The sequence below is a fragment of the Cynocephalus volans genome, chromosome 6 (assembly GCF_027409185.1).
Source record: "Cynocephalus volans isolate mCynVol1 chromosome 6, mCynVol1.pri, whole genome shotgun sequence".
Taxonomy (NCBI): domain Eukaryota; kingdom Metazoa; phylum Chordata; class Mammalia; order Dermoptera; family Cynocephalidae; genus Cynocephalus; species Cynocephalus volans.
Window position 1 is genome coordinate 61,260,437 of NC_084465.1, and position 12,392 is coordinate 61,272,828.

General features: G+C 34.2%; 1 protein-coding gene across 2 annotated transcripts in view; it reads left to right on the forward strand.

Moving 5' to 3' along the window:
• CROT (carnitine O-octanoyltransferase) overlaps positions 1-12,392 on the forward strand; it is a 38,279-nt gene that overhangs the window by 11,426 nt on the left and 14,461 nt on the right. For both annotated transcript variants that reach the window (XM_063099845.1, XM_063099846.1), the window contains 3 exons: positions 7,547-7,640; positions 7,753-7,878; positions 9,266-9,367. In XM_063099845.1, the coding sequence (XP_062955915.1) occupies positions 7,547-7,640; positions 7,753-7,878; positions 9,266-9,367 (322 nt within the window). The remainder of the gene's footprint in view (positions 1-7,546; positions 7,641-7,752; positions 7,879-9,265; positions 9,368-12,392) is intronic.

The window sequence follows — 12,392 nt, forward strand, 5'->3', positions numbered from 1 at the left end:
GGGAATTCTGTAATGAAGACCCCCACATACCCATCCCTTAGCTGCAACAGTTATAAACTCAATCAGCTTTGTTTCAGTTATACCTCTTGTGCCCCTCCCCTCACTCCTCCTTGGATTATTTTGAAGAAAATCTCAGACATAATGTCCTTTCACTATAACTATTTTAGTATGTATCTCTAAAATATAAGGACTTATAACATCATGGCCAAGGGTTTGAATACTCATACCAGCCAGCCACCAAAAAGAAAAAAAATCATTAAAACGTAAGGACTATTAAAAAATGCACATACAGTACCATTATCACACATAATGACTTCTAAAAAATAATTCTTTAATATCATTAATATACAATCAATTGTTCGAATTTCTTTGATTACTTTATAAATATTGAGTTGTATGTATCTATGTATAATTTAAATTCTCTTTATTAAATGCTGCAAACATGAACAAAAGTGCTCACAGAAGTTTACAGCTAAAAATACTCAGGTAACCACCACCCAGGTCAAAAAAAGAACATTTCCAGTACCCCAGAACCAGCCGCCCCTACCTCTTTCATTTACCTCCTTCCCAGGGGTGATTGTTTGAATTGTATATAGCTTTTTTTTATCATTAAAAAGGCTGCTATGAAAACCCTCATACAAGTCTTTTGGTGCATACATGGTACTTCAAAAAGCTCATGGAAAGATTCATACTATTTTTTAATTCTGATTTTTCACGAACTTTTTGAAGTACACTCATATGTGCATGCATTTCTGCCTTGATTACACCCAGGAGAAGATTTGCTGAGTCAGAGTATGTGTATATTCAACTTCAGTAATACATTCTGAATAAGAGCTCTTTCATGGTTTTCTGTATTTCAATACACTGAATAAGAGATGTTTATAATTGCCCTTTTGTTCTATTAAAGGCATCTTTTTGAAGAACAGAAGTTCTTAATTTGAATATAGCCCAATTTATTAATTTTTTATCGTATGGATTATACTTTTTGTGTTTTGTTTAAAAAAGTTTTTTTTCTCTATCCCAATGCCATGAATATATTTTCTTATATTATGTTCTAGAATTTTGTTTCGCATTTCACATTTATATTTACAGTCTGCTTAGAATTGATTTTTGTCTGTGGCACAGTAGGAGTAGCTATAGATTTAAAAAATAGTGCTACTTTAGGTATTTTTCTATAGTTTGCTTATTTTAATCAATAATAAGGCAGTAATATTTTAAGGGTACAGATACATATACTTTTATTTATTTATTTTTTTGTGACTGGCCAGTATAGAGATCAAACTCTGGACCTTGGTATTATCAGCACCACACTCTACCCAGCTGAGCTAACCAGCCAGCCTTCAAGTGCACATACCTTATTCTTTTAAAATGTTACATAGAATTTGACTATTTCTCTATTAGGACACACTGAAGTTGTTTCCATCTGTTGCTATAATAAATAATGAAAATTTTCAAGCATGCCTCTTTGTGTATTTGGAGAAAATATATATTGGTTGATATTAGAAGTCAAATTTCTAGGTCATAAGATACACATCCATTAAAAAATTTTACTAAGTCAAATTGCCATCCAATGTGGCATTATCTTCCCTGCCAGTGTTATATGAGGTTATCCACTTTTCCACATCCATTGCTGAGATGGTATTATTAAACTTAATTGTCTACATTTTGTGTTGATTTAGGGGTGGGGGGGCTCTGGCCAGTATGGGGGTCTGAACCCGTGACCTTGGTGTTATAAGGCTGTGCTCTAACCAACTGGCCAGCCTAAGCATATTTGATGAACTGACAGGTGAAAATGGTTTACATTGTTTGAATTTGCATATTTCTCATTATTAATGAGGTTGAGCATTATTATATATGTTTATAGGCGATTTATTTTCTGTGAGTTGCTTTTGTCTGTTTTTCTATTGGCTATTTTATTCTTGTTAATTTTTTTTTTTCTTTTTGGCAACTGGCCTGGTACAGAGATCTGAACCTTTGATCTTAGTGTTATAAAACCGTGCTCTAACCAACTGAGCTAACTAGCCAGCCCTATTCTTACTAATTTTTAGCAGTTATTTATATGGTTTGTACACTAATCCTTTATTGATTATATGTGTTGCAAATATTTTCGTCAGGTTAACTTAATTTTTTTGGAAATTGTACATTGTTAATTTTGATGGGCAAATTTATCTCCTTAGGTCTTTTCTTTTGTGTCTTAGATAATATTTGTGTATCTTCTAGTTACAGTTTTTAATTCATTTGGTCCAAATTTGACATATAATTGTATCAGGCTTATTAATTGGATTATTCAAAGCCACTCGTCTGGAAAATGAATACGTGTGATCCATGGGCTAAATTCAGCCATTTTGCATGGATAACATTTTGCTTGTATGACCTATTTTGCTTGGATAACAGAGAATTTGAATCGCTATTTAAAAATCAGGAGAATTCACATGAAAATCTGGATTTCTGTTTTTTTCTTTAGAAAACAAAAGTTTCAACAAGATCAGCCTGCATTCTTACATGGCAACAACAAGCTGGGTCTAGGTAGTTTAAAATTGCCCATTTCAGACTCGGCATGTCCTTGTTTCAGACTGGTACCATCCTTAGTACTCCCTACACTGAGGCCAAATGTTACCTCCATCTATTATTTCAGTTACACTGGATTATTGTTGCTTAGTTTTAATAGAGAAATATTTCTCTATTCCCATGTCTCCATCAAAAGAGGGATAACAAGAACTTCCAGTGTGAACATGGTATTGGCAGGCTTACTTTCTTTTCCCATATATTTCTTTACTGTTATATTCCTATCTTCCTCATTGGTACCAGTATCTACTCAGTCATCCAAATCTGAGAAGTACTGGAGTGACCCTCAAAATCTCCCTTGTGTCCCACATTAATCAGATACAAAGCCCTCTCCATTTCACCTAAAGGTTTCTCGAGTGCTTTGTATTTTCCCCACCTCCATTGTCTTTGTTCAAGTTTTCATTATCTCTGCTGGACTGTTAACTCAAACTCCATAGTGATTTTCTTGCCTCCACATATTCTCCACATTGTCATCAGTCTTATGGCTTTAAAATTTAAATTTGAATGTATCTCACCTTTGCTTCGAAGTCTTAAATGATTCCTTGTGGTCTAGGATAAAGTCCAAATTCCTTAGCAGTGGTCTATATTTGACCTTTGCCTATCACTTCACCTTGTGTTCTGCTCTTTTCCCCTGTGCATCCCACATTCCTACCCCGTTGCTCTGCTTGCAGTCATTGTAACATGTCATATTATCTCTGATCTTTGCATGTGCTCATGCTTTCTATTTTGAATGCCCTCCCCTGCCTTATCCACCTGGCAAGTTCTTACTCATGCTATATGTCTCTGTTCATGTGTCACCACAAGGTCAACTATTTCCTAATTTCCTTTTCCCTTTCCTCTCCCCGAACCCTAAAAAGTTAGCCTACTTTAGCTCTTTGTATACCTTGTACTTGTCTCTGTTATATTGATTATAATGTTGTTTTGAAATCATTTACTTCTATGTTTTCACATGTAGATAGAGCTCTAAGAGATTAGTTACCAGGTCTTTTTTTTTATTATTAATAATTTTATTTTTTATATCCCATTGCTTAATACAGTGCTTAGCACACAGTGAGATTTTACTCTGAGGGTATGTGTGTATTTAAAATATTACAGGTGTATGTGTGTACGAAGTGAGTGATTACACCAGACCTGTGTATTATGAAATTTTATCTAGAAATATAAGATACATATTAGAAGTGTAAAATAGATTGGTCAGATTTTCAATTTTAGTGAATTGGAGGCTCAAAAGAGATGTACTGAAAGCTACTGATGAAATCCAGGAAAGATGTAAGAGATTTGGACTTTAAAAGACAGGACAAATGCAGGAAATGTTTTGGAGATAAAATTAATAAGAATTGCTGACTGGATTTAGAAAGAAAAGACTGTCAGCCTACTTAACTTGCACGGATAGGCTGACAGTATTAAAACAGAAGGAAGCAACAGAAGAGTAGGAACCAATTCTTTTTTTCTTGTTTTTAGTAACAGCTTTATTGATATATATCCACACATCATACCATTTACCTACTTAAAATGTGCAATTCAGTGATTTTTAAAATTTTCACAGAATTGTACAACCATCACCACAATCAATTTTATTTTTTCAGTCAAGTGCAGTAGTAAGAAGGAGGAAAAGAGCAGAACAAAGAGTTCAATCTGTAACTGATTGGGAGCAATCAATTGTGATAACACTACTTTTGGACCAACCACCACAATCAGTTTTAGAACATTCTTGTCACTCCCAAAAGTAACCCTTTCCCCATAAGCAGCCACTCCCCATTGCTCCCCAACCCTGTTCCCCGTCCATTACCAGTCACTTCCCGTATCTCCCAAACACCTCTACCCCACCAGCCCTAGGCAACCACCAGTCTACTTACTGTCTCTGAATTTCCCTGTTCTGGACATTTCGTATAAATGGGATCTTACAACCTGTGGCCTTTTGTGTCTGGCTTCTTTCACTTAGCATGTCTTCTAGGTTTATCCATGTTTTAGCATGTGTTAGTACTTTATTCCTCTTTATGGCTGAATAATATTACATTGTATGTATATACAACATTTTATTTAACCATTCATTGGTTGTTGGACATTTGGATTGTTTCCACTTTTTGGCTATCATGAATAATGCTGCCATGAATATCATGTACAGGTTATTGTGTGGTCATATGTTTTCATTTCTATTGGGTATAGTAGTGGAATTGCTGGGTCATATGGTAACTCTGTGTTTAATTGAGGAACTGCCAGACTGTTTTCCAAAATGGCTGCACCATTTTACATTCCCATCAGCAGTATATGAAGGTTCCAATTTCTCTACATCTTCACCAACACTTATTGTCTGCCTTTTTGATTATAACCATCTTAGTAGGGGTGAAGTGGGATCTCATTGTGGTTTATATTTGCCTTTCCATAATGACAAAGATAAATATATTTTTCATGTGCTTATTGGCCATTCGTATATATCTTTGTTGGAGAAATGACTAATCAGATACTTTGCCAATTTTTAATTGGGTTGTCTTTTTATTAGTGAGTTATAAGAATTCTTTATGTATTCTAGATATAAGTTCCTTATCAGATATATAATTTGCAAATAATATTTCCCATTCTGGGGGTGTCTTTTCACTTTCTGATGGCCTCCTTTGAAGCAGAAAGGTTTTCATTTTGACAAAGTCCAACTTTACTTTTTTTTTCATTGATTACTTGTACTTTTAGTATAATATATAAGAAACCATTGCCTAATCCAAGGACATGAAAATTTACATCTCTGTTTTCTTCTAAGACACTTTGTTTTTAATTTGTGAGAATAGGTAGATATTTTTTAAATATGCATTTAGTTTGAAATGTTGGCAGAAATTGAGGTAGAGATATCCAGCAAGCATTTGGAATTTTGGTAACAGAGATTTAGAGAGAAGATAGGGTTGAAGTTAGAGCTTTGGTTGCCTCTTACATGAAGGTGATAGTTGAAGCTATTAAAGAAGTAGATGAGATTACCAAGGGAGAAACTTGTAGGAGGGGTTCAAGGGGCCAGTGACAGACATTTGAAGAAAGACACATTTGGCAGTGGAAGAGGACAAATGGTCAATGAAAAAGACTTAGTGGTCATTGAGATAGAGAAACCACAACAGAACAGTGCTAAAAAGTCAAAGCAGAAGATAATTTTAAGGAGATTTGCACCTGGGTGTCAAACATTCTCTAAAGAGGAAAACAAGACTGAGCTAAAGTTACCAGGTTTCTTTTATAGGACATTACTGGTGACTTTCAGAAAAGCAGTTTCAAGATAATCACTGGAAGACAAAACCAGATTACATTAAATTAAATATTGAATGAGAAGTAATGAAGACAGAAACCAGATTGTGAGGAGATATCAAGAGTAGAATATTTTTAAAATCTATGATTCTATAATGCAGATAGTTTAAGTACAAATCTTTGTGCTTGGAAATATAAAAATAATGGATGTGGACTGAAAAACAGGTACCCAAGTTAAAGGAAAAAGAGGGATTTTCTTAAAAAATCACCAAATCTGTCACTTCTTAATGAAGAAGATTTGGGCAGTTGTTATGTGACCTTTTATTGTTAAACTTAAAATGTCATTCTAGGTTTAACACATTGTCCATGGTAATTTCTCCCTCATAATGACCACCTTGTAAAATGAAGATGAAAAAGTCATTTCAGGGAGCAAGTAAGAGTCTCATGGTCAAAACTGGTGCTTTGAGGGGGTAAGGGAAGGGTAACAAGTACCATATGAAGAAAAAGTGTGAGGTAGATTTTTATTTAGAAATTCATGATTTATGCTAGTTACTATGCTCACCAATTAACTACAAACCGCCGAAGCTTTATTTTTAACTGGAGCAAAGACAAGCAAGCAGGCAGAGAGGCAAGGCAAGTTGTTTCCACTGTACATGCAGTTGTTTTTTTTTAATTTGGTAACTGGCTGGTATGGGGACCCAAACTTGACCTTCATAGATGCAGATTGTTTGGTGCTCCACAGGACACCAATAATGTGCAAATAAGATGGAAGAATTTTACAGCAACAAATTATTTCTTCATCAGTGTTACACATATAATTAAAGAAAAGAGAAAATTATGCCAATCAATAGCTGTGTGTTTTTCAGTTTTGAATGATGAAGCCATAAATAAGAGAGTTTTTAAAAACCATTTATTAAGCTGAATTAGCTCGCTTTCTGAAGACTTCTTGGAAACTTGTAAATTGAGGTAATTTCTTAGCATGTGTTATGAGGAAGTAGGGCCAAAACTAAAGCTCTGTGAACTTTTAACTGATGAAAATTTCTTTCTTTATGAAAGACCGTGTTGTTTACCTACTATATGTTTAAAGATACATGAAATTCATCAGACTGGAAGCATAGAATGCTATGGAGGGAAATAGTATATCCTCAACTAATAGAGTCTTTAAAATATAATGGCTAGAAGTAACAAAACAGCACTTGGGAAAACATTTCTTTATTTATTTACTTATTTTTGCTGATCTATATGGGGATTGAACCCCAGATCTTGGTGTTACCAGCACCACATTCTAACCAACAGAGCTAACTGGCCAGCTCTTGGGAAAACATTTAAAGCTGACTACATGGTACTTCTGTTTTTTGGGTAAAACACAAATATTAACTCATAGTTTTTAGTAAGATAAGATGTACATGCTATTTGTGAAATTGATTACCAGAATATTTTTCAAGTTCTTCATTGTAAGGGTGTGTACTTGGAACCTGGAAATACATGCACTTTTTCAAAGTACAAATTATATCAGCCAAATTCAAAGTTAATTGCTTAAATTAAGCTATTGTCAAATATACTTTTGGTGTTAATAGAACATACAATCATTTAAAAAAAAAGATGTAGGAATAAATCTATTGCTGTTAAGGTCATAATCGGTTTCTTTGGGTAATATATCAAAACATTTAAAAACTGATCAGTGTTATGATATGTTAAAGGCCAAAGTAGCTACTGTCTGCTTATGCTCTTTTTGAATCCTCTTTCTTTAATCTTCCATAAGACAATTGACCTACATTTACAAGAAGTGCCATGGTGAACCTGATGGACCTGGGATAGCAGCATTAACTAGTGAGGAGAGAACTCAATGGGCTAAGGTTATTGATACTTTTTTTTTAATGAACCTTTTCTCTAACAGACTCTTTTGAGATTTTCTGGATATATTGTATTTAAATTACAACATTTAATCATTATCTCCTTGCCTTTCAGGCACGAGAATATCTGATAGGTCTTGATCCAGAGAACTTGACTTCATTAGAAAAAATTCAGAGCAGTTTGCTAGTATACTCCATAGAGGATAGCAGTCCACATGTAACACCAGAAGATTATACTCAGGTACTTAACTGCCTTGCTTTGTTTTTTTCTTCTCACAGATTTTTCTGGAGGACTGTTATGTATATTGAATGTGAGAAGATTTGTTTTTCTTTTTTTATGTTCAGGCTCTTAAAATTTTTTCTTAGCTGTGAAGTATACATGTACCAAATTGAAGCTTAAAGGTAAATAAATACTGCTTTGTAAATTCTTGCCACATTGTTTAGGTCAATTTAGATATATATTGTACTTTGTTTAAAGAAGTTTGAATATTGCATGTCAGTGTTTCCCAACCTTTTTGTTGACTGCATACACAGAAATTTTCATGGGACACTGGGGTAAATGAATTTCTCTTGCTGAAGGTGACATGGGAAACTACTTGTAACTCACACCATTGTGTCTTGACACCTTAGTTGGGAAGGTCTGTCCTAAGAATTATATTACCCTTCTAAGTAATTTGATATATCATTGGTTTTTTTGAACATACTAACTTCAGTGAGTATAAGGGTAAATGTGGCTTTACTTTGTGGTTTTTTTCCCCTGGAGTAATATTTTCATTTCCTGGGAAATAATAAAAGGGAGTAATCATGTTAGTAGAAGTCTCATGGTCTTTTGGAAAAATCACTTAAATTATTTCATAATGCATTCATCAATATTAAAATGATAGGAAAGACTAATTCAGGATTGAAAAACCTTATAGCTGGAAAATGTTTCTTTAGCTGTATTTTTTGGGGGTGGGGGGATGCAAATCACCAAAGTTCTCCCTAAGGAAGAATATGTTTTAATGCAGTGTTATTCAAACTTTTTTGACTACAGTCTGTAGTTACAAATACATTTAGATTGTCTCCCACTGTATATACACACATGCATGTGCATGCACACCACATATACAAAAGAAGTTTCACAAAACAGTAACCACTTTTACTGTCTGTGATGTACTCTGATACTTCTATTGTATTTTATTCTGTTTCTTTTTTTAGGGAGTGTTGGTTGTGATGCACTAAATTGATTTCATGACTCACTACAAAAACCTACAGTTTGAAAAATAGGTTTAGTGGGATATGAATTCTTGGAATGTTTCCCTTCTAACTAGACTTTAGTGACAAAAATCATCAAGATCTCCTATACTATTCAAGTTACAAAAGCCTTGTTCTTTCAATTGTATGTTCTCTAAACTTCCATGAATATTGTACCAGCATTCTCTTTTCTGGTAGGATTTTCTTAACTTGAAGTTTTGAGAAATAGCTGAAGTCAGGGCCAGAATTATTATCTCTTGAATATAACTATATTATCATTTTGTCAAATTTAGTTGACCTGAAGAGGAAAAGTGAGATGATATGTGTTTTAGATGTAAATACTTACAAACCAATGTCAAAACCCTTTTAATTTGGAAAAATTACATTTATTTTAGGTAACTGCAATGCTCCTTATTGGAGATCCAACAGTACGGTGGGGTGACAAATCCTATAACCTGATTTCCTTCTCAAATGGAGTATTTGGCTGTAATTGTGATGTAAGTAACTACTAAAGTTTTTTTTTTTTTTCCCCCTTTTACTCATTTAGGTTAATTTAATGGCAATAAGCCACAAATAGTTATGCTGTGCTGTAATGTAGTATAAGTAAGCAGTTCTTTAGTTTTATGACATTATAGTAAAAAGTTTAGTTATGAATCCTCAGTGAAAGTAGAGTATAGGACAAGTTATTTTCTTAGTAAGGCCAACAGTTTGGTGTGTATCTGCAAAATGGAATTTGCGTGTAATTTTTATGTAGTATAAGCTCTTAAAACCCACTGTTATCTGCTTGCTGAGAATTACAACCTATTTTAAAATATATGGCATTATGTGTATGTTCTATGCACAGGGAAATGTATATGGATAGATCTCAAGATTTGCCTAGTAACTAGGTAAATATTTTCCTAAAATAACATGTGATCTTTGGAACACTATTTATTTAGACTATAGATATTAAAATGTCTGGCAGTTACTACCATAAGACAACTTTTCTTGTTTCTCTTCTGTTCTCCCATGGTCTTCTTTACTAGCTCTATCTTATAATTTTCTTTTTTTTCTTTTTTCTTCTTCTTTTTTTAATCTTATAACTTTTTGATAGGCATTCAGGAGGTCTATGAACCAAGAAGATTAGAAAAACAAGGGTTCAGTAGTTATATTAATCAGGATTTATTCAGTTTTAGGTGACAGAAACCTAAGTCAAACTGGCATTAACTTAAGATATTTGTTGGCATAGGGTCACAGGTCAATTTGAGTAAGGCTGACTTCCAGTGTCCAAATGCTTTCATTAGAAATCTCTCTCTCAGGGCTGGCCTGTGGCTCACTCGGGAGAGTGTGGTGCTGATAACACCAAGGCCATGGGTTCAGATCCCATATCGGGATGGCTGGTTTGCTCACTGGGTGAGTATGGTGCTGACAACACCAAGTCAAGGGTTAAGATCCCCTTACCAGTCATCTTTTTTTTAAAAAAAAAAAGAAAGAAAGAAATCTCTTTCTCCATTTCTTGGTACTACTGTCCTCTGTTTGGCTTCATTTTTAGGTAGACTGCCCAGTGTGATTGTTGTGCCGACAGTCTCATGTATTCATAACTCTCTTCATAGCTTAGTGACCTCCATGAAAATAGCCGGCTTCTTTTTTCCAGTGGTTCCAGCAAAAGTCCTGGGAATAATGCTCATTGGTTGTGCTTGGCTGGTGTGAATCATGTGCCTATCCTGGGGAATCAGGTGCTCTGATTAGCCTGGCCTGGTCACATGCCCAACCTTGGAACCTAGTGGGTAGAATCAGTCACATTCAAACCACTACAGAGGGTTTGCCTAAAGAACAATAAAGTAGCTGTGTAATTGCCTAAAGAACAGTGAAGTAGCTGTTATTTCGGAAGGTGGATTGGTTGATGAGCAGATACTAGATGTCTCTTACAGTAGCTCATCAGAACTACAATGAAAGGTTACCATGAGCTGTTTTAGAGATTTGTTTTCTTTACTATTCCTTTGAATCCACTGCTGACAAAATATTTCTTGTTAATTGCTTCAGTTTTTTCTTTTCAGCTCCTTGATTCTTCTGGATTATCCTCAGTCTGGTTTATGTCCTCACTATTCTCCGCAAAGTATGCTTTGTAAGGTAGTTAGCTGCCTCCTGGCTTCTTCCCTCAATTTCTCTTTGACCTTTCTGTGGCAGTTGGTTATCCCCTTCTTCATACGTAATCTGACACTGCCTCCTTTCCCTTAACAGTCTTTTCCTTTCTACTGATTCTAACACTGACCTTAATATTAGTCACACTCTTTCCTCCCGCCCTCACATCTGCTCTCTTCCCTAATTCAAATAGTTGCATTGACCATTTTTATATAGGTATAAACTTGTAGTTATACTTAGTGGTTTTTACCTATTCTTATTTTAAGTTGTGTTTTATCGTAGGTTGAGTTGTTCAAATTGGATGTTATATTGTTACATAAGAGTACGTTGATCTCATTGTCAAGAAGGACTCATCATCTTGCTTTTCCTCCCTCACCCCACACTGCCAAAATACCGCCTTTTACTACTTTAAGTTTTACTAATAGCACCAGCATCTTGCTGTTTACTCAAATTTGACAAAAATAAATTTAATGAGTTTTTCTATCACCAAATAAAGAATATTGGACCCATAATGAGCATATGTCTCAAGCACAACTAAGGTGCTTTCCTGTAATAAGTGTATGGACATGTTTTATGTATATGTATTAACATCCATATAGTTATAAAATTGATCTGATTATCTCCACTTGATAATCTGCTTTTTAAATTCCTTCTAACCTAAGATGATTATAGAAAATGCAATTTAACCTATGTAAAACATCATTAGTGCAATATATATACTGTAAAATAAAGCCTACTTTAATCTAAAGCTGTGTTGACCCTCTCTTCCATAGGTGGTTGAATATGTACTTTTGTGATTATACTAATTAATCCCATTTACCTCTTGGGTTTTAAATTCCTGAGGTCAACTATTTTGTCTTCTCTATGTTGTAGGCTTTGTTATAGGGCTTTGTGAAGAACACAGAAAGCATGTAATAAACATTAGTTGATAATTGCAATTACTGATTATAGCTGTGGTCCAGGTTCTGTAGTAAGCATTGTATAAGCGTTATTAAAATATATTTCAAAGCAGCTGTATGAGGATAGGTATCATTGTCTCTACTAGCAGATGAGGAGTTTACTTTGAAAACTAAATAACAGTTGTGTAGCTAGGAAGTGGTAGAGTTTGGGCTCAGAACCAAAGCTTACATTCTTAAATATCATGTTACATACATTGCCTCCATATCAGTGAAAAAAATGGAGGATAAAAATTATGTCAACAAATAAAGCATTAGGAAAGCATTGAAATTATTTAGATTTCCTAGCCTTTTTTTTTTTTTGAAATTTATTATTAAATAATAAATCGGGATGGATAGATAGGATTATAAACCAAAGAGACTTACATCCTTTGGTTTTCTGGTAAAGTAGTTAGAAATTGATACTAAATGAAATAGTATATGTGATAATATCTTAAATGATATG